The 21,759-nt window shown below is 51.6% G+C and overlaps 1 protein-coding gene across 1 annotated transcript in view; it reads left to right on the forward strand.

The window, feature by feature from the left end:
* The first annotated feature begins 254 nt into the window (after positions 1–254).
* GALNT9 (polypeptide N-acetylgalactosaminyltransferase 9) overlaps positions 255–21,759 on the forward strand; it is a 108,585-nt gene continuing 87,080 nt past the window's right edge. Inside the window, exon 1 of the mRNA XM_064271947.1 lies at positions 255–495. Within this exon, the coding sequence (XP_064128017.1) occupies positions 255–495 (241 nt within the window). The remainder of the gene's footprint in view (positions 496–21,759) is intronic.

Here is a 21,759-nt window from a genome sequence, read left to right on the forward strand (position 1 = left end):
CGGGCGCGCTGAGCCGGGCCGGGGCCGCGCCAAGGGCGCGCGGAGCGCGGGTGGTGCTGAAGGGGACAGCTCCCGCCGCCCCGGGCGCCCGGGCGCGTGCTGGCTCTTCGCCCCCGCAGTCTCCAGCGGCCCCGCGACGAGGCCGGTGCTGGCTCATGGTCCCCGAAGTGGCGAGCCGGGCGGAGGCTCCTGCAGCCGCCGGGCCCACGGGGATGCCCCGCGGGTGAGGCAGCCCCCAGCTCCCAGCCGCGTTCATGGCGGTGGCCAGGAAGATCAAAACTTTGCTGACGGTCAACATCCTGGTTTTCGTGGGCATCATCCTCTTCTCCGTGTACTGCCGCCTGCAGGACCGCTCCGAGGAGCTAGTGCAGATCGTGCGCAGCGCCGACCGCCGGGTGCGCAGCCGGCATGCAAAGGTGGGCGCGCTGGTGGACCGGGAGGCCATCCTGCAACGGCTCGACCACCTGGAGGAGGTGGTCTACAACCAGCTGAATGGTGAGATCCACAGCGGTCCGCGCAGGACAAAGGGGCAGGCAGGGAGTGGGAGGAAGATTGTCCCCGGTGCTGGAGACACTCCACTCGGAGTCACTGGAACCGTGTTGAAGGGAAGCCCCTTGGGTGGAAGCGCCTTCTCTGTTACTTTGGGAGGAATGGGGGGGGGCAGATAGAAAAGAGAAGGGCTCTTTGAGGGATCCAGGGCTTGACCTGGATGACCCATCATTCATTCTTTCCTTATCCAGTGGATACTTGAGAACATCCCTCCCCATTCCTCACCCTCGATGTCGCCAAACCTACTCTCTGAGACAACTTGAAAGAACTTCTCCAGAGCTCTGAGGACCCGCTCTAAGACCAGGCAATGCCCAGGTGTGAGGACGAGGGGCCAGTGGTACTTCTCCAGTAGTTGCAGGTGCCACGGCTTCAACTGGAGTTGCTCCCCTCCCCCCTGAAGTGGAGAGAGAATGGTTGCTGATATTGTGTCCTCAGCCTCTAAGGCTCCAGGTCATTAACCAATGCCATGGAGAAAGGATGCTGGCCTACAGCCACTCGGGTCTAGAGGGCTCCCGCCATGGGGACAGCCAGGGCCTGCTCTGCAAAGTTTTGTTGTGCGAGAAGTGTGAAGCCATGTGCTGGTGACTGTGGACAAATGCAGTGAAGGGCTTAGCCAAGGGTCTGACGGGAATCAATCACCAATGGACTTCAAGGGTAGTGTGAGTGGGGCCTCAGAGTCCTTGGAGGCATCTGCAGAAAGTCCAGCTCCTCAGCGGTGGGTGCTGGTGTGCGTCAGCCAGAGCCTGGGACCACGAGGGTCAGGGCCAGGAGCTGCAGCTGGGGGCTGGAGCACTCTTCCACTTTGGAGGCAGCAAGACAGGAAGAGGCAGCTATTGGAGAAGCACCACTGGCCTAGGCTCGCACTGCGCGGAGGTCCTGAGGAAGGAGGGGGAAAGTTTGTGTGCATTTACAAAATTAGTGGGATTTTTCTTTCTTGTCTGTGCCGACAGCCCTGGTTTCTGCATCGGCAGCACCAGCAAACCTCCTCCAGGAAGTATCAGTAACAGGCTCCAGTAGGGGGTGTGGGAGCTGGGCTACGCAGACAGCTCCTCAGGGTCTGCAGTCCTGCTGGGGTGTGTGTCAGGGCCCCTGAAGACAGGAGGGCAGTCATGGGGTCCCTGCCAGGAGGGGACATCATGGCAGGCCTTGGGCAGCAGCTCCCAGCCTGCGCCAGGCTGGGCTGCCCTGTGAGGACCGCCAAAGCCTTTGTTTAGTCTGCAGCACTGCTCCCTGCGGGGAGAGCAACCTCCTGGCCTCCCGGGCACCTCCTTGTCACCCACAGAACTCCCGATCTTCCCTGGAGATGCTGCTGACGAGCTTTATGGCTTTTCTGATCTCTTCTGGGCTGAAGCCACAGGGGAGAAAAGTTGAGTTCAAGTGGCTGCTTGGCCGTTCCGGTGGCGATTTGTTGCCTGGAAGGTGGCATGCCCTGTAATAGCACAGTGCTTTATGGAGGTGCATTTGCCACGCTGTTATGGTCTGTTTTATGGGGAGGACCCGAGGATTATATAAAAACGTTGGCAGCACGCGGGGTTGTGTAACCTCACAGCGGCCAGCTTTGGCTCCGTGAGGCCTTTCCTTGCCTCGCCCTTCAAGGTGAGAAGGAGCCAGGACCTTTGCTCTACCTCCCCGACACAACGGGGAGATAAGGGAGCTGTGCAAAAAGTGGGACACCCCCACCTGTCCCCTCTGTCTCCCTTCTGCTCTTCTGTCCTCCCTCCTCCTGGCTTCTTCCTCCTACCCCTCCCCCTTCCTTCTCTTCTCCTGCCCCCCTTCCTGGCCTTTTTCCTTTCCTTCCTTCTCTTTCTTCTCCATCCCCCCTTTCTAAGCTCCCTCCCCCTGCCTGTATCCTCCTCCTCCCTCCTCTCCATCCGCTGCTCTCTCTCTCTGTGGCTGTGTCTGTCCTCTTCCTCTTCCTTGCGCCCTCTCTGCCCTCTTCTGATGAGGCTGTACCACATCCCCTCTGTATTCCATGTGCCCAACATAGTGTGGAACCTGGTAGTCATTCACACTTGTCCCTGGACATGACAAGAGACACACAAAACCAATGCACATCCAGGTTGGCCCCCAAGGAGAGGGTAGTGCAGAAGTGGGGTTGGCATCTGTTCACACAGAACCGTCTGAAAACTGTACCCCCTCCAAGTCTGTGCAGATCTCTTGTTGAAAGGTGCTAAGAAAAGCAGAGGGAGGCTTCCTGGAGGGGCAAGCCCTATCCCCCATGGCCTGTCCCCTCTCCCCATGGCCCAGTTCCCATGGCCTGCCCCCATGGCCTGACTCTCTCCCCACGACCTGCTCTATCTTAGATCTGAAAAATGCAAAATTGATTCCTGGGAGTTTCCACCAGATACTAATTCTGCTGAGTTTAGAAAGGAGAGGGAGAAATCCAAAACTAAATTGATTTATCGCTTGTGTTTTCTCTGCCCTGCCTGCCTCCTGGGCATATCCATCCTTTTTTGAAGGGCCTGGTGGGAAGAGCAGGGTGTCCCTGGAGGGGGAGAAGCCACATCCAGCTCTGAGAAGGCGAGACAGGGAGGTGCGCGGGTTGCGGGTTACGGGAGTGAGCCGGAGCAGGCAACACCCCGTGCCCTTTCTTCAGCTGGCCCAGTGACCTTTATTGGCGATGTCTTACTGACCTTGGCAAAGGACCATTAAGTGGCATGTGAGATTCAAATGCATAGGGCCTGGGGGTAGAGGGAGCGTGAAGTCAGTGTTCTGGTTGGACGTTCTTGCAGGAAGTACGGTGCAGTCACATCCTGTGTGGCCTGAGTGTGAGCCCCGAAATTCAGTGCTCAGGGCAAGACGAAAATGTTTATAGACGAAGTCATCCTTCTGAAAATCTCTTAAATTGCACACAGTGTTCAGCATTCTTATGAATACTCGGTTTGAGAACCAGTGAGCTAGACCAAAGGAGAAAGGAAAGAAATGTCTCCTGTGGGTGTCTGGGTATTCGCAACCTCTGCCTTTATGAAGACTATCCAGTCCTTAGTGATGGGGAGGAGGGGTGCAGGAGCTTCTGAGGTGCTCCTGCTTGCTTGCAGAGTTTACCTCTCTGTGTTCCAATATTAAGCCTCTACAGATTTAAAACATGCTCATCCATTTTTGCTGTCCCATCATTAAACAGGTATAGGTAAGCACCTAGTAATAGGGCCTGGCACATCAAAAACAAACAAAAAAAAACCAGTTAACTCTGACTTATGGTGACCCCATGTGTAACAGAGTAGAACTGTGCTCCACAGGGTCTTTGATGGCTGGTTTTTCAGGAGACTGCCAGGCCCTTCGTCCAAGGCACCTCTGGGTAGACTCTAACCTCCAGCCTTCTGATTAGCAGCCGAGTATGTTAACCATTTTTGCTTAGGGACTGGATCAGTCTAAATCTCCTCGATCAGCAGAGGGAAGAACTTGGCCCTCTCTGGCAGGCCCATTCTCCTCATGCCTTTGCCATGTCCTGAGGACCCCTCAGGAGGAATGAGCCCATGGAGCTGGGGGAGGGAAGGCGGGTTTGGTTTTGGCTTTGTGTTTGTTTGTTTTTTGAAGAAGGCTGTTTCTAAAGTCAGTGCATGCATTCATAGCCCCCCTATCTGGACCACACAGCACAAGCTCACAGAGCACCATGTTACCTTCAGAACGTCAGTGCTGTATGGGCTCTCGGTTTACAGGTGGGAAGGCTGGGAGGCAGCGAGACAGAATGACCTGGCCTACACCGTCTGGGAAGTCAGTAGTTGCCGCAGCTTAAAGCAGTACTTGCTTTAGAATGATTTACATTTCCACCGTTGTTGAAAAACCAAGAAGGTCCAATGGTAGAATAATGGGTGCTGACCAGCACATTCCCAGGGATGCAGGCAGCCTTCTGGTACCTCTGCAAACACCAGTCCCCCTTGTTCCTCCCCCGGGGTGCTGGCTCCAAATCCTAGGCTGAAACTGCTCTCTCCCCAACTCCAGAAACTCACATACAACTTCCACAGTTTTCTCCTATTTATGCACAATGCCTGTACTGTTCTTTCCACTGAGGGTGAGAACATTAGTTTGTTTTGTCATGGCTATGACCTCCAAGACAGTGAAATAGTCAGAGCTCCATAAATACTTTTTGAATGAACAAATGAGTGGACTTTCCTCTAAACAATTCACCACTTTTGCTTAAATGAATTTATCTTAGAGGAAGACTGTGTATCACCACCATGCCCGTAAGTAGAAAGTGACTATACAGATGAAGGTAATGGAGTCCAGTGAGACACTGTTGCCACTGGACGGCCCTGAGCCCATAGCCTGCTCTTCCCTCATCAAAAAGGGAGACTAACAAGTGCAAGGGGCGTGTGGGAGCCCTATTAGTGCCAGACTAAGACCATCTACTTGAAGAAGTCAGAAGGCTGAAACAGACTTGAAAAGGGAATGTGTTTCTCATGGTGTGATTTGGTGTTGTTTTTAGTGCTGTGTCCATTACCCACCCCAAGTCACCTCTGCACGCTGGTCCTATCAGATCCCATACTCTGGGAAAACCTGGTTTGAGGGGGTGTCACTGTTGGGGGACTTCGGGGATAGGGTAGGAGGAATTGGGGGAATGAGTTGTCAGGTTACTAAAAGGGGTGCACGTCCCCAAGCCTGCCCCGACCAGATGGGTTCTTAGGTATCTGATCAGGAGGCCGAAATCCAACCAGTAGTCTCAGCTCCATCAGTTATGAACAATCAAGATTCCTGCTGATCTAGGACTGAAGTCCCAGAGGGAGGTGAGAAAGGAGGGAACGGGGAAAGAATAACACACTTTCCCAAAAGGTGCCTTGGACCCAAAAGGGCAAACATCTAGGTATGAAGATGTGTTCCTGCACCTGAGTGGAAAGTAATGATATTTGCTTGAGTGATAGGCAGACATCACAGCTGAGAGGCAAATGTGGGGTCCCAAAGGAATCTATCCAAAGATTCCTCACCCCAAATGGGCAGTAGGCCCCTGGTCTCTCCACCCCATGAACAGCCTCTTGCTCACTCAAGTTTTCAAACACGGCCCTGGGACATAAGTTCCAAGAGGACAGCGAACTTGTTCCTCCTGCTTGTCACCTCCAGCACAGAAGGGATGCCTGTCAACACTGTTTCAGTGGATAAAGGGTTGGGTGAAGTGTGAAGTGTGTTGTGGAGAAGGGAATAGCTGTCTGAGAAGAGGGTCCCAGCATTCCTAGAAGGCGTCTGGTTGCTCTGATGGCTCCATCTTTGAGCATTTATTGGCCTACACTGTGTGCCTGTCCTGGTGCCTTCATCCCCACGAGCCTCCTGTGTGTGGATAAGACATTAGTTTCTAGAAAATGGATTCCAAGTTCCCATTACACATAAGCAATTCCATTTTGGAAATGCGTTCAAATATTCTACTAGTTAGTGAATGTGATTTCCTCCAGAAAGCTTCGCCCAGTAATTTGTAAGTTTCATTTCCAAAAATGGCCCACTGCTGGCTTCAGGGCCTTTCCAGCTTGAGTCTAGCACTTGTTACCCTTTCCTGTATTACTTTATGAGTTATAACATCCCTACATTGCTATTCAAAACAGTCAACATTGTGGGGGCCAGAAAAAATGACCATGATCCATTCAACACCTTAATGGTGCATCCTGAAGTCTTGTTTTAAAATGCCGTCCACATTTATGCATGTGAAAGCTGGACAATGAATAAGAAAGACCGAAGAAGAATTGATGCCTTTGCATTGTGGTGTTGGCGAAGAATAGTGAATATACCATGGACTGCCAAAAGAATGAACAAATCTGTCTTGGAGGAAGTACAACCAGGATGCTCCTTAGAAGCGAGGATGGCGAGACTGTGTCTTACATACTGTGGACATGTTGTCAGAAGGGATCAGTCCCTTGAGAAGGACATCATGCTTGGCAAAGTACGGGGTCAGCGGAAAAGAGGAAGACCCTCAACGAAGTGGATTGACACAACAATGAGCTCAAGCATAACAATGATTGTAAGGATGGCGCAGGACCGGGCAGTGTTTCATTCCGTGGTGCGTAGGGTTGCTATGAGTCAGAACCAACTCTACGGCACCTAACGACAACATCCCCAATGGGAGCACAATCTCTCCCACCAGTGGTGAGGGCAGGTCGGGGGCTGTGTTGCAGTGATTGCCTCGTCTGTCTTCTCCATTGTCCTGTGTCCATGGCCCTCAGAGGCGCCTGTGGTTACATTTTGTTCCCACTGAGAAGAGGAAGAGCTTTCTGGTTTTGTATCTTTCCTCTCCTCTTTAAGGTGTTCCTATTTGTATCTTCCCTCCTCTTTAAGTGTGCTCCTATTTGTATCTTTCCTCTCCTCTTTAAGCATGCTCCTATTTGTATCTTCTCTCCTCTTTAAGGTGCTCCTATTTGTATGTTTCCTCTCCTCTTTAAGTGTGCTCCTATTTGTATGTTTCCTCTCCTCTTTAAGCATGCTCCTATTTGTATCTTTTCTCTCCTCTCTAAGTGTGCTCCTGTTTGTATCTTCCCTCCTCTTTAAGTGTGCTCCTATTTGTGTCTTTTCTCTCCTCTTTAAGCGTGCTCCTACCCCGGCTTCTTCTCGTGAGACCCTTTAGACCACAGATCTGTAAGAACGTGTGGATCCGTCCTTCACGTGCAGACCTGGACAATGGACAGTTGCGGTGTGGGGTGAGATGCAGTGACACCGCACCCCTTGACAAAGGCCTCTCACGTCATTCCCATTGGTGGGGAGCCGGCCTCCAGGCCTGCCTTTGTCCTCAGCTTGTGTACAGGTCTAGTGGGCCAGCATTTCTGGGAATAATTCATGCCGGCAGTGACTCCGGCTTGCGGGGGCCAGTGATTGCATTTACAATTCAGCTCAGCAATCTGCATATTTCAGAGGCTGGGAACTATTTTCTGAAAGGACAGTAGATCCTTCACTGGCTGGAAATGCGACAAAAACACATCTCTATAAATTTCCATATCAGATGTCCCACTGAAGACATCCTAGGATAGGATCCAAGTCTGAAGCTCAGTCTGGGCAGCATCTTCGTTCTGCTCTCACAAAGCACAGGCACCTTTGTGGGGGGAGGAGATGCAGAAGCCCGTGGCTGCGGGAAGGAGAGGTGAGGCAGGCCCATGGCTGGATGGTCCCGTGATACGCCCTCAGGGAGCCCATTTCCCTCGTGAACCCCGTAGGTAGACCGTCTTCCCAACCACACCACTGGGTGATTGGGTGGTTGTCAGTGTCAGCTCAAGTCTGACAATCTTCCCCATTAATTGCCACCCACAGAAAGTAGAAACTCATTTCTGGGTTCTTTAAAAGGTACTTAAGAACTGCATTATCTCACAGTGTGGTAGTGAGAGGGGGGCAGAGCAATATGGACTGTCGCAGGCCCTGGTCTCCAAGAGTTTTTGCTTCTTATTCTGGGTCCTCCTGCTGGTTATTCCTGCTGGGGCTGGGGGCAGCGGGGGTGTCTCTCACACCCTCAGGTCATTCCCACCATTTGGACCCAGGAGGGGGCGTATTACAAAGATGGGGTTGGAAGGAGGAGGGAGGAAGCTGCCTCTTCCTTAGGCACAGTCTGCCTCCTCCTGGGAGGGTTTCTGGTGGGAGCTCAGTGACTGGGACCGGGGCCCTTCCTGGGCTGGGATGAATGTCCGTGGGCTCGACATTCACAGAAGGAAGGTCCCTCTCCACCCCATTTATCCAGGGGTCCCTCCGTTCCTGAGGATGCTCTTGATACTGTATCATGGAGGGTTCCTCATGAATGCGGCAGATAAGCTCCTGCCTCTGGGGCTGATGCCAGTGAGGAGGACAAGTGGCAAAAACAGGGTCATTTCAGATGAGACGCATGCTGGGAGAACAACAGTGATGGAGGGTAACAGGGGTCAGGGCGATCTTCAGATGGGAATCAGGCTCCTCTCTGACAATATTTGGACAGAGCCTTGGATGGAGAGAGGAGCCAGCTATGAGAAGGCTGAAGGACAGCATGCAGGTGGGGGCAGCAGGCATCCTCACAGCAGGACAGAGTCCCAGGTTCTGGAGAGGGGGCCCAGGGAGAGTGTCGGGGGAGATGGCCTTGGGGGTTGGCAGGACAAAATGCTCTTAGCCCGGGGGCCCTGGACAAGGCATTGAGTATCCTGTAGGTGTTGGGATGTAGTTGTAGGTTCTTGAGCAGGGCTGTCTGATGCATGCATCTGTATCCCAGGAACAGTCATATTCCATTTATGGTGGGAATAGCAATGTGTCTCTGTCAGTCCTTAAAGCCCGTTCATGATTCCACTCGGACCTGTTATTGTTAGTTGTCATCCACTTGGTTCTGACTCATGGTGGCCCCATGCACAACAGAATGAAACATTGCCTAGTCCTGCGCCATCTTCATGATCACTGGTGTGCTCGAGTCCATTGCTGCAGCCACTGTGTATTCTGAGTGCCTTCCAACCTAGTGGGCTCATCTTCTAGCACCGTGTTGGACAATGTTCTATTGTGATTCATAGGGTTTTCAATGGCCGATTTTCGGAAGTAGATTGCCAGGCCTTCCTTCTGGGTGGGGCCTCTGGGTGGACTCAAACCTCCAACCTTACGGTCAGCAGCTGCATCCATTCACCATTTGCACCACCCAGGGACTCTGTATCTCTTCTTGGCAGCCAGGAAAACTTCCGAAGGTGCACTCTCATCAGCAAAAGGTGCACCCTAGCCTGACCCATCACAGGTGAGGAGGGGAGGGCCACCCTACTGGGCAGGCCCAGTCATGACCCTCCCTCTAGGGTGGGGCGGAGGCGGGGCCTGCTCACCACTAGTGTATAGAAGAGGGTGGATATCTGGACAAAATTGGGGATCTGCCTGGGAATTAGAAGCGCATGCGGCACAGCTTTGGGGTTGGCAGCCCAGGTGACTGCTGTGGGCTTGATGCCATAAATAAGCCTACTAAAGCCACATGGGAGACAGGTCACAGTGCAAATTCCCAGCATCCATCCCAGTAGGTCTGGGTGGGGCCCGGGAAGCTGCTTTTACCAGGCTCCCTGTGTGGCCCTAAAGTTGAAGGCCTTTAAGCTCAGCAAGGGTCCAAGTACAGTATCACATACATCAGCTGGATGTCAGGTTTGTATGCCTGGTGGTCTGCGGTCACAGGGCTGGGGCTTGGACCCAAAAGGCCCAGGCAGAGGGGCCTGTGACTATGTGCAGCCCTGCCTCCCTGCTCTAAGAAAGCTCCCCCTCACCACCACCTTGCCTGTCTTTCTGGGTCAGTCACCTGGGCCCTGCCCCCACTGGGACACCCTGACCGTGCCCGCCTGGCCTCAGCTCCTGCCCAGGGGGACCTGCTTAGATGCCTTGTTAAGTCAAGAAGCCAACTATGAATGTTCTTTAAAATGCCATCCAGGTATTGGCTGCCTGCCAGGGAAGTAATGAGATGGACGAGGTGCCAGGCTGTGGCAAGTCTTGGCCCTGGACATTTGTGAAGTGTTGTTGGTTGTTCCAGTAACTGTGGGTGCCCTACATTAAGCAGAGTGGGCCCCAGTGAAACCTGCCTCCCACCTGCAGGCCCCCCAAATGGACGTGTGTTCAAGGGGAGCCAGTAAGTGATCGTCTGGGCTTGAAGGCCACCTCTATGGGTCACTCACAGGCAGAGCTGCACACGTGAGTGGATATAGGGGCTGGGAGAAGTCTCTCTGATTCTCACTTTCCCCAGGGAGGCAGGAAACGGGGTCAGCAGTCGAGGCTGAGAATTACAAATCGCTTTTCTTGTATTGCTCCTTCTTACACAGTCAGCTTCGAATGGATTTCTTGAAGTCATACGTTTAGTTATCTAGGGCCTGTGCTTCATTTTAGAATGTGGGATATTACAAAATGGGTGTTGTAAACAGGGACATTAGATCTGGGTGGGCTGAGGACCCCGGTCTGTGACATGGAGCGGATGGTCAGTGTGTGCCGGGGAGGGGGGCCCCTGCAGAGCCGGAGGGAGAGGCGGCTGGGTGAGGGAGGCACACTCACACATCCAGTCTGAATGGTGACCTACGAAGTCGATCATCTGTGTAGCTCCATCCTACCAATGAGGGGACAGGGCTGAGTGAAGCCAAGCACTCGGGGATGGCACAGGTAGAAGCTGGACCCAGGCATGTCCGAGCCAGGGTAACCCTGCATCTGGACACCATCTTGTACCACCTCTCGAAGAAACCTGTGGGATCAGTGGCTGCAGCATTACACGCCACCTTGAACAGCTCTTATTTTTAGCAGAGTTCCTCAGTCAAACCACCCAACATGTAGCCCCAGCCTAAACCTCAGCAAGCCTTCATTTAATTTTGAGTAAGAAAATAGCAGAATGAAACAGGGTTTGACAAGGGGCTATTTCCACAGTATTTTGAGAAAATTGTGAAAAACGCCTGTTAATAGTCCACATGCCTGAGCACTTAGCAGTGGACACCTGGGGACACAGATAAACTTAGCTTAATTGGTAGGAATAGAGCACCGCGGTTGAAGCCATGGGCTTTGGAGCCAGACTGCTGGGGTCAGAAACTGCCTACCCTGGTATCGCTGTGGTCAGTTTACTCCTCTGCCTGCAGTTTCTTCATCTGTGAAATGGGGACATTATAGCACTTATTTCTTGGGGCTACTGTGAGGATTAATGAAGGCAGTGCTGGCCCATGGTCAGTGCTCAGCAATAATGACTGAGTGGGCTTTGGTAAACAACAACCCACGTCGTCTGCCCCGAAGGCAGCAAGTTGTCACTGATGCAGGAAACCCAAAGGAGCACAGAGGGCTGTTTGGACAGGGGACGAGAAAGGCTCCGTGGACGAACAGCCATTGGAGCTGCACATTGTGGTGGACAGGTCAGAGTCCAGATCCCACCTGAGTGGCCTTGGCAAGTCACTCCCCCTCTGAGACACATCAAAGCACAGTGAGGCTAGTCTGTGAAGGCAAGTCACTCCCCCTCTGAGACACATCAAAGCACAGCATGGCTAGTCTGCAAAGGCCTAGGTGCCTCCCATGGGACAAGTGTCCCAGGGGATGCCAGAGTCAGGGTTTGGGCAAGGAACTGAGCCTGATGGAGCCATGGAACACATCTGCCATCAGAGGACACCATACGGCGTGGGGAGGGGCTGGGGACGCAGCCATTCTGCCCTGCAGCAGCCTCACAAGGTGGGTGACAGGGCACCCAACTGTCCCATCCTTGCTCCCCAGCAATAACGAGAACCAAATATGGGTCAGGCAGCATTTATTACTGCAGGAGCAGGCTTCGTGATATCACGTGCACACACACACATACACACACCCCGTCTGCTTCACAGAGTGAAAGAAAGAAAAGCCAGGAAATCCATTTTGCCAGAGATTTCCAGCCATTTCTTATCTCCCTGGCTTTGGCCCCATAAATATTCATATTAGTTGAACACAAGTATTATGTATGAAGATTTATCAAACATTGTTAGTCTCAGTGAGAATATATTTTACAGGTAGTGCCATGTCCTGCAAAATATTCATGACTTCATAGTTTCAGAAGGGTAGTCAGTCTTTTTGCTATTGACAATATGTTATTAGTTTGGGTCCCCAGGGAATCTTAAAAGACCTGCCCGTAATGAAATTAGCTGTTGTATTTGGAGTGAGTGGATAAAATTGAAGCTGGGAGAGAGAGATATTATCTGCAAAGGCAAACCAGGGTCTCTCTTTTTATCTCTGCTCTGTAATTATCAGAATTAATAGCCAGCCATGTTAAATCGGTCTAAATTTTTATAGGGTGAAGAAAGGGAGGGACAAGGGAACTGGCAGGATTTTCTGCTTGCTACTGTTCCCACCCTTCTCTCTCCACCCAACACCCCCCATGACGCAGAGCACCAAGGTCACAGGCACAGGAAGGACGCTGTACCTGGAGCCCTGGTAGGTAATTTCTCCACTGCAAACAGAATGGATTCCACTTGCTGAACAAAGGTTAGGAGTGCAGGACTGATAGTATTTGGGGGACCCAGGGGTAGGGGGAAGACCCACCATCCAACAGCAGCTCCCCTAGTTTGTATTGGTTGTTTCTCTTAGTTCTTGTTCATAGTGTCTTGTTACATTCAACTATGTGCTAGTCATTATTAGTTTGTAGCCATAATCTGAGGCCTTGGATGAAGGTACTTTCTTCCAGGGAGGATTTGCATTTGCTTCTCCCAGCTCCTGGGGGTGCTGTCAGAGTAGTCCACGCTAACCCAAGTTCTTGGTGTGAGGATCACTCAGGCCAGGCCACTGGCTGCAAATCCACACATGGCGGGGGGGTCCCTGGTGGCTCACTCTTGCTCCAAGGACACAGCCCTTTGGAGCCCCACTTTTGGAGGAAGAGTTTCCTGTTTGACTCCTTTGATTTCTTTCCCTTAAAAATTTCAAATTTGCAGTAGTCAGAACACTTTCTTGGGATAAAAGCAACTCATCTCTCCAGGTTTCCATTTTTCCTTTGCTTTTGGTTTAGTAATTTCTTGCCATTTTATCAGATATTTATTGCTTTTTAAAAGTTGATGTTGTTGTTTTTTAAAAACCTAACACTGTCAGTTCTCAGTGGGTGGTGGGTTGGCTGACAAACCTAGCCTGCCATTATGGGAAACCCAGCCTGGCTCTGAGTCCCCTTCTTGTAGCTGACTGTTCCCAGGGAGGGTGCACGTCCTGAAAGACAGGAGCATGGGGAGGCCAGAATTCCAAAGATGGGGGAAAGCTGCGTTTGAGTTGTTTAAGCTTTAGCTCACGTCCCCGATTGACTTTGCTTGTGAGGACAGCATCCCACCCATCCTTCCGGAAGGCTCCTCCACTTTGCCTCTTCCTCTCAGATTAGCTTGTGACCGGCAGCCTCTCCATTTGGGCTGTCTCTTTTCTCGGAATATTGGCTTAAGTTGCTGTGACAGATGGAAATCACCGACTCAGAGAGAAGCTGGGAGCTGGAAAGCCACACTTCCTTCCAAGTTGAAAAATCGCAGCCGCCCACATATCCAGGTACTATGTGCTGGGAGGGTGGTGGGCTGGCCAAGTGTGAAATGGCTCTTCTGGGGCAGGGGAGTTTGAAGGGATTGCACAGTCCCTGGCAGCTCGTTGGCTTCCTGCAGGGCTCTTGGCTCCCAGCTGAGCTCTTCTCAGGGGGTGCTGCTCCATGGCAAAGGGAGCCTGGCTTTTCTCCTCCTTCTTACACTCACCCGTTTGCTTTTCCAGGGGGAGAACTCAGGGTCCCTGACAACCAGGGCCTCTATGTGACTCTGTTCCCCTACCAGGGAGGACTAAAGTCAACAAAGTGATTAAAAAAAAAAACCAACTCAAGTGGATAAACTGCAGCGTGGTTAATTTTTTCATGTAGCATGAAATCCAGAGGACTGGTAGAAGTCCTCAAGGGCACCATTGGACTTCCAGCTCCCTGCTCCTGCTGTGAGGCATTCAACCTCATGCTCACACAATGCCTGCATTACCCCCAGGCTTTGAGCCCTGGTTCCAGGTAGGAAAAAAGGAAAGGACTATGGATAAAAGGCAAAAGACACATACTAACTGAGCCTGTCTCTTTTAAATACATTTCCCAGAAACCCCACCCAGCAAATTCCTGTTAAATCCCATCGGCCGGATCTTGCTCTCCTGCCACCTCAGGCTGAGCTTGTTGTCTTCCAGAACTTACGAATGTTCACAGTTGTTCAAGGGCTAGGGAGGACCACAAACTTGTATTGTGTTTGAACAAGTATACATTAACCAAAAAAAAAAAAACAGCTGTCACAGATTCAGCCCAGACTCATGGTGACCCCATGTTTGTCAGAGCAGAACTCTGCTCCATAGGGTTTTCATCGGCTGATTTTTCAAGAGTAGATTACCAGACTTTTCTTCCAAGGAGCCTCTGGGTGGACTCAAACCTCCGACATTTCGGTTAGAGCTGAGCGCTTAATCTTTTGCAACACCCATTGGGAGCCTGCTTGTTATCGAACCTTACCTCTCCTGATTAACACAAACACAATACAGACCCAATATGTTTGTTAACTTAATGCCGTTTTCTTTTCCAAAACATGCATTCATTGCCTATATCTAAAGCTACAAATCTTTACTGCTACTGCTGCCTTTTCTTGAAAGTTTGGAAGTTCTGGCATCTCTGGACCTGAAAGCCTGTCTGCCCCCATTTCCCCCAGTCTCCACCACTCCCTATTGCCCACCTCTGGTCACAGACTGACAGTTTCAATGTATCACTGCACTTCTGTTGTCATTTTTCTCAGGGTGTGTTCCAAGGAAAACGTCTGGGAAAAGGAATCCAAATCACTCATCACATGTTTGAGTTACCCTTCCTTGACATTCTGCTCCCAACCTCTGAGTCAGTCTCCTTCGTGTAAATAGTATCTCACGCCCACTCTCTGATATAGCTGATTCCTCCCCTGTGATGTCTCCCAAATTATCTCTTGTAATTAGAAAAGTGCCTTCCCTCAGGTCATGGGAAAGAACTTCAGATGATTATTCCATAAAAGCAGAATTACTGTGGGCATTAGGCGGCCTTTCACATAAGTGAGCGATCTTTCCCAATTACAGCAATGATGATGAATTTGCAGACGGGAGGGAGCCGTGGGTACAGCCTGACTCAAGTGGAGCTGCTTTCCTCACTCCAGTCAGATCACTGTCTCTTCTTCCACCGAAGAGGGCACTCGAAGAGGTTGACACTCAAATGATCTGGAAGAAGTGGTGTCCCTGATGGATCCTCTATAGACACGGGTGGTGGGGGATGGACCTTCTATAGACAGGAGCTGGTGGGGATGGACCTTCTATAGACAGGAGATGGTGGGGATGGACCTTCTATAGACAGGAGCTGGTGAGGGATGGACATTCTATAAACAGGGGTGGTGAAGGATGGACCTTCTATGGACAGGGGTGGTGGGTATGGATCTTCTATAGACAGGGGTGGTGAGGGACAGAACTTCTATAGACAGGGGTGGTGGGGGATGGACCTTCTAGAGACGGGGTGGTGAGGGACAGAACTTCTATAGACAGGAGCTGGTGGGGATGGACCTTCTATAGACAGGCGTGGTGGGGGATGGACCTTCTATAGACAGGGGTGGTGAAGGATGGACCTTCTATAGACAGGGGTGGTGGGTATTGATCTTCCATAGACAGGGGTGGTGAGGGATGGATCTTCTATAGGCAGGGGTAGTGGGTATGGATCTTCTATAGACGGGGTGGTGAGAGACAGAACTTCTATAGACAGGGGTGGTGGGGGATGGACCTTCTAGAGACGGGGTGGTGAGGGACAGAACTTCTATAGACAGGAGCTGGTGGGGATGGACCTTCTATAGACAGGCGTGGTGGGGGATGGACCTTCTATAGACAGGCATGGTGGGGGATGGACCTTCTATAGACAGGGGTGGTGAAGGATGGACCTTCTATAGACAGGGGTGGTGGGTATGGATCTTCTATAGACAGGGGTGGTGAGGGATGGATCTTCTATAGGCAGGGGTGGTGGGGGATGGACCTTCTATAGACAGGGGTGGTGAAGGATGGACCTTCTATAGACAGGGGTGGTGGGTATGGATCTTCCATAGACAGGGGTGGTGAGGGATGGACCTTCTATAGACAGGGGTGGTGAAGGATGGACCTTCTATAGACAGGGATGGTGAAGGATGGACCTTCTATAGACAGGGGTGGTAGGTATGGATCTTCTATAGACAGGGGTGGTGGGTATGGATCTTCTATAGACGGGGTGGTGGGTATGGATCTTCTATAGACAGGGGTGGTGTGGGATGGAACTTCTATAGACAGGTGTGGTGGGGGAGGGACCTTCTAGAGATGGGGTGGTGAGGGATGGGCCTTCTATAGACAGGAGCTGGTGGGAATGGACCTTCTATAGACAGGGGTGGTGAAGGATGGACCTTCTATAGACAGGAGCTGGTGGGGATGGACCTTCTATAGACAGGCATGGTGGGGGATGGACCTTCTAGAGATGGGGTGGTGAGGGATGGACCTTCTATAGACACGGGTGGTCGGTATGGATCTTCTATAGACAGGGGATGGTAGGGTATGGAAATATTTCCTTTATTTTGAGAGTACATCCTTCCTATGTTTTTTTAATAGTGAAATTTTTTTTTGTTTTATGAAATAGTAGTGATAGGAAATAGTTTAATCATTGTAATATGTAATTATTAAATTACTTATTTAATTAGCATCCTTGCTTGGCAAAATAAGTTAGTGGCTTTTATTTGTTTTTGTTAGTTTCCACTGAGTCGGCTCTGGTTCTGTGCCATCCTCACGATTGTTGGTATGTTTGGGTACTTGGTTGCGGCTATTGCATCAATCCATCTCATTGAGGGTTTCCCTCATTTTTGCCGACCCTCTGCTTTACCAAACATGATGTCCTTTCTAGCGATTGGTGTGCCCTGATAATTTGCCAAAGTAACCATGCCAAAGTCTTGCCATCCTCTCTCTAAGGAACATTCTGGTCATAATTATCTAAGACCAATTTGTTTGGTATAGTCAATATCCTTTGCCAACAGCACCCATGTGAAAGTCTCTGTGAGGTGTTTTGAAGTTTAGAGCACAGTTGTTAGGAGGGAGGGATGTTTTCACTGTTTGCTGACTCTGTGGCCATGGGCAGGTTGTGGAACCTTGTGGAGCCTCAGTTTCCTCATCTGTTAAATGGAGTAATAGTACCTGGCTTAGACACTGATTATGGTGATTAAAGGAGCCAACAACAACAGCCACAACAGCACATGCGGTCAGTGCAAGAAAAGTCAGGGGCCATGACCAGTCCGAGACCTTCCGAGGTCTGTAGGGTCATGGGTGGAGGTCACGGGTAGAGGTCACGGGTGGAGGTCACTGGCCGCAGTGTGTGCAGGGAAGAGGTGCTGGTCAGCCATTTCAAAGGCTGAGCTAATGCATGCAAATGTCCCATTGTTCTAAAGCTGCACTCCATTTGAGGATGAAGTGACAAGCTTATTGACTCCCAGGAAGTCAAGGATTTCAAATAAGAGGAGTGATTTGTCTTTACTTCACCAAGGGAGCCCTGTGCGCTTGGAACAGATGACCCTGTGAGGCCAGACTGGTCCCTGGCCATTGGGTGTGGATGTCTCAGATGGAGACAGACCCGCTGTGGTCACGGTATGTGGCTTGGACGATGTGTGCACGCCCTGTGTGCCTCACGCACGTGATTCCTCCTGCTGTCCAGAGCATCAGTTTCCCGGGACAAGGCAGATGGAGGCACATGCTGTCCCTGCAGGCAGATGCTCAGGAAAGCTGGGGCCCCAGGTGATTGCAAGGCCAAGGCAAACTCCCCCAGCCCCACTTGCCAAGGTCTCCTTCCTCTCACGGCCACTGGAGGCGTGGCAGGTTTGGTCCACTTAGTGAAATATGGCCTCAGAACTGTGTGGGCACGGCAGGGCTGTCTTTATATCTTTACAAGTTTTTCTCTTTCCATTTGTCCTCAGTTCCCAGTGGGATCAAGTAGTCCCACTTCTTTAGAAGGGAGTCTTTGTGGAAAAAGATAGGGGCCAGGGTGGGATGAGACAAGAGGTAGGAAGATGAGAGGCCCGGGTTCTATGGGGGAGCCCGACATGCAAAATCAAATCTTTGGTTTCAGTCGGTGGAGCTGTAACAGATCTTCCAGCTTCAGGGCCCACAGCACACAGCTCTGACCCTGCTCCCCTCCCAGCGTCAGCTCCTTAGGACCGCCCCAGCCTTCAAGGGACAGGTGGTGGCCCTGGGCCAGGGGCGAGGGCATCCCTGCACAGCCCCCCTCCCAGCCCACTCCTGCCTCTTCTCACCGCCCTCCCAGCTCCACAGGAGACACGCCTCAGGTCCAGCCCAAAGCTCTCCAGGGGGCCCTGGACCCGCAGCACCAGCACCACCTAGGAGCTTTCTCGAAAACCAGTTCTCCCGCACAGCCCTGGCCTGGCTGAGGCAGAAGCTCAGGGTGGGACAGGCCTCTGTTTTAACAAGTAACACAGCTCAGACGTGAGAACGAACCACTGCTCTGAGGGAAGAGATCCCTGGGTGTGAAACAATTCACATGCTCGGGTGCTCACAGAAAGGTTGGAGGTTCAAGTCCACCCACAAGTGCCCGAAAAACCAGCCACTGGAAACCCTATGGAGCACGGTTCTGCTCAGACATATGTGGGGCACCAGGAGTCGGGGTCAACTCCACAGCAAATGGCGTTTTGGTGGAAGGGAAGATGTTTGTCATAGAGCCTCCCCCACACCAGGGTCTAATGTCAGCAGGTCTCCGGTGCAGCCCCAATCTGACTAGGGGGCTGCTTGCTGCCACTTCCTCTGTTGCCCCCATTCATTCATTCCCCACTCACTCACTCATCTGCTCACCTTTACCCCAGGTGCTGTTTCGGGGCTAGAAGAATGACAGTGAGCAAAGCAGACGAGGCTCCTGGGACAATGGCTTCAGGGAGGGCAGGGCTCACCCATACTTCCATGCATGTGCTAAAACGGTGGCGTATTTTGCTAAGTGACTCAGATCACAGAAGGGAAGAGTCTCTGAGCTGCAAATCTAGAAGCTTCCATTCTACCTCTGCCTTTCCCATGGACCAGCAGGGAGATGGTGGTGAGATGCTCCCTGCTCTGACCTCCATCTTCACCTGTAAATGGGCCCCACCTTCACAGAGTCACGGAGAGTGCTGGATGGGGACACGGCCAGAGCTCTTCAACCATTCCGCACAGTTGCTTCTGTCTGCTCCTTCACCAGCACCACACTGCCTTCACCTCTGTGGCTTCCCGGTGCATCTCGGAGCCGGGTCCTGGTCCTCCTACTGCACTCACCAGCACAGCGCTGGTTATTCTGGGTCGCTGGCCTTTGCACACATGCTGTAGAATCAGTTTGCTGATATCCACAAAGTAGCTTGCTGGGATTTTGATCAGGGTTCCGTTGAACCTGTAGACCAAGTTGGGAAGAACTGGTATCTTAATAGCACCAAGGGTTCCTATCCGTGAGCGTGGAATAGCTCTGCGTTTCCACGTTGGCTGTTGGTCACAGGCTGGTCTTTGCTCCTGGAGCCTGCTCACATTTCTGCATTCCTTCTGGTGCTGCCCATGTGCCCCTCAGCAACCGCGGGTGGAGTCCTTCCCACCATTCAAGCTCTCTGGCTTCTCCTTCTGCCACATCACCACTGCTCCTGCCAAAGAGACTTCTCTGCTTTTAAGGGCTCACGTGGTCAGATGGGTCCCCTGTATAATCCTGTACAATCTCCCTACCTTAAGGTCCACAACCGTAATGCCATTCAGCCATGTAAGGTACCACAAGCGCAGGCTCCAGGGATTAGGAAGTGCACGGCTCCGGGGGGCCATTCTGCCTAGCACATAAAGTAACATCAGTTTCCAACAGTAAATAATATTTATACAATCATAATCTGGTAAGTGTTGGTTCATTTTTTCATTTTAGAATCAAACCATAGACAAATCCTATGGAAAGCTTAGTTCCAGTCACTGAACAAAATGTAGAGGCTGTAAGTGGCCTCTGACCATATAAAGGCAGTGGTGCCACAAGGCAGGGAGGGGCCAAGGGCACTATTTCTCATCTCACATGGTAGGGAGGCAACAGATGATAGCCAAAGTTGGTGTTTCCAGAAATAGAGCCTTATGTGTTTATTTTAAACTCACAAAGGTAACCACCAGAATAACCCCAAATAATAAAACAGTAGGGAAAATTGAGGGAAGAAGGTGAGGGGGAAGGGACGTAGGTGGTGCTGAAAATGTAGGAAAGGCCGTGTCTTTCATGCCCAGAAGCTGACGGGGACTGTTGCTGACGAAGCCAGAACTAGATCTAAGAGCTTATCACTCACATGTGTGGACAAAATGAAAAGAGCTAGAACCAGAAATCAGTTCCTCTGCAGAGTGGGCTTCGCAGGAGGAAGAAACAGCAGCTTGCTGGACTGTTTGGATTTTCAGCACATGCACAGTTGACTTTTACAGGTGAGACGGTGAAGTGAAAAATGCCCAGCGAGTTTCCAGAGCATGGCTGCGGGCGGGTCCTAAAATCCCGATCTGCTCCTCCCCTGCAGTCTCCCCTTGGGTCTGAAGCCCAGCACCAGTGCTGGCCACTCACTCTGGACTGTCCCCAACCACGCTCTGGCAGGATCCACTCCGGGGGGGGCCCCAAGCCACGCCTCTGCACTCCTCCTGAGCCTGGAAGTCCCCACGCTTCTGCCTCTGGGAGACGCCTATTTACAGACGCTTCAAGGTGGAAAATGCAAGTGTAATACAGATGTTCAAAGCGGGGCGGTTGTGTTTTCTGCAATATTAAATAAAATAAGAAGTGGAAGTGACTGCCATGTCAGTTTTCGTTTCTACACCAAGGGTGTGTCCTTCAATCCTACATAAATACCAGCGCCGTGTTTGCCCATTTAAGACAGAATCCCAGAGAATGTACAGGGAGCCTCCGCGCCTTGGTGCTGGTGAGCTGAAAGCCCACTGGGCTGATTGAGGATGGAAGACCTGCTCTGCAGCTGCAGCCCTTGGCTGGGATCGTCTCAAAGCACCAGTCCTTCCCGCCCCAGAGCAGGAATCCTATGGACCCTCTCTGGTGGGTCCTGAGGATGGGGTGGGCATTGCAAGGGAAGAACCTCCCCTCGGTGTGGGGGATTTGTGTAACGTCGATTCTGGATATTTCCCATCGTTGGCATTTCTGGTGGTCTGAGATAGAGCCTGGGCTCTTCGGGGCAGTGGTGATGCAGTGGTAGAATTCTCACCTTCCATGTGGAAGACCGGAAACCCTGGTGGCATAGTGGTTAAGTGCTACAGCTGCTAACCAAGAGGTCGGCAGTTCAGATCCGCCAGGTGCTCCTTGGAAACTCTATTGGGCAGTTCTACTCTGTCCTATAGGGTCGCTATGAGTCGGCATCGACTTGATGGCAGTGGGTCTGGTTTGGTTTTTGGATGTGGAAGACCCAGGTTCGAATCCTGACCAACGCATTTCATGTGCAGCCGCCACCCATCACGGAAGCTTACATGTTGCTCTGATGCTAAACAGATTTCAGAGGAGCTCCCAGACTAAGATGAACTAGGAAAAAGGCCTGGTGGTCTCCTTCTGAAATCAGCCAATGAAAACCCTGTGAATCACGACAGAACATCGTCTGCTAAAGTGCTGGAAGACGAGCCCCTAGGTTGGAAGGCTGCAACAGTGGCTGCAAGAATAGACTGCAGCTCTCCAACAATTGTGAGGATGGTACAGGACCAGGCAGTGTTTTGTCCTGTTGTACACGGGTCGCCATGAGTCAGAACCAACCCCACGGCAGCTAACGACAACAGAGAGAGAACCAGAGACCTGTCCACCAATAAAAGGCACGCTGGGGACAAGAGTCCTGTCTCACCTTTTTCTGC

This window comes from Loxodonta africana, chromosome 19 (genome assembly GCF_030014295.1).
Source record: "Loxodonta africana isolate mLoxAfr1 chromosome 19, mLoxAfr1.hap2, whole genome shotgun sequence".
NCBI classification, from domain to species: domain Eukaryota; kingdom Metazoa; phylum Chordata; class Mammalia; order Proboscidea; family Elephantidae; genus Loxodonta; species Loxodonta africana.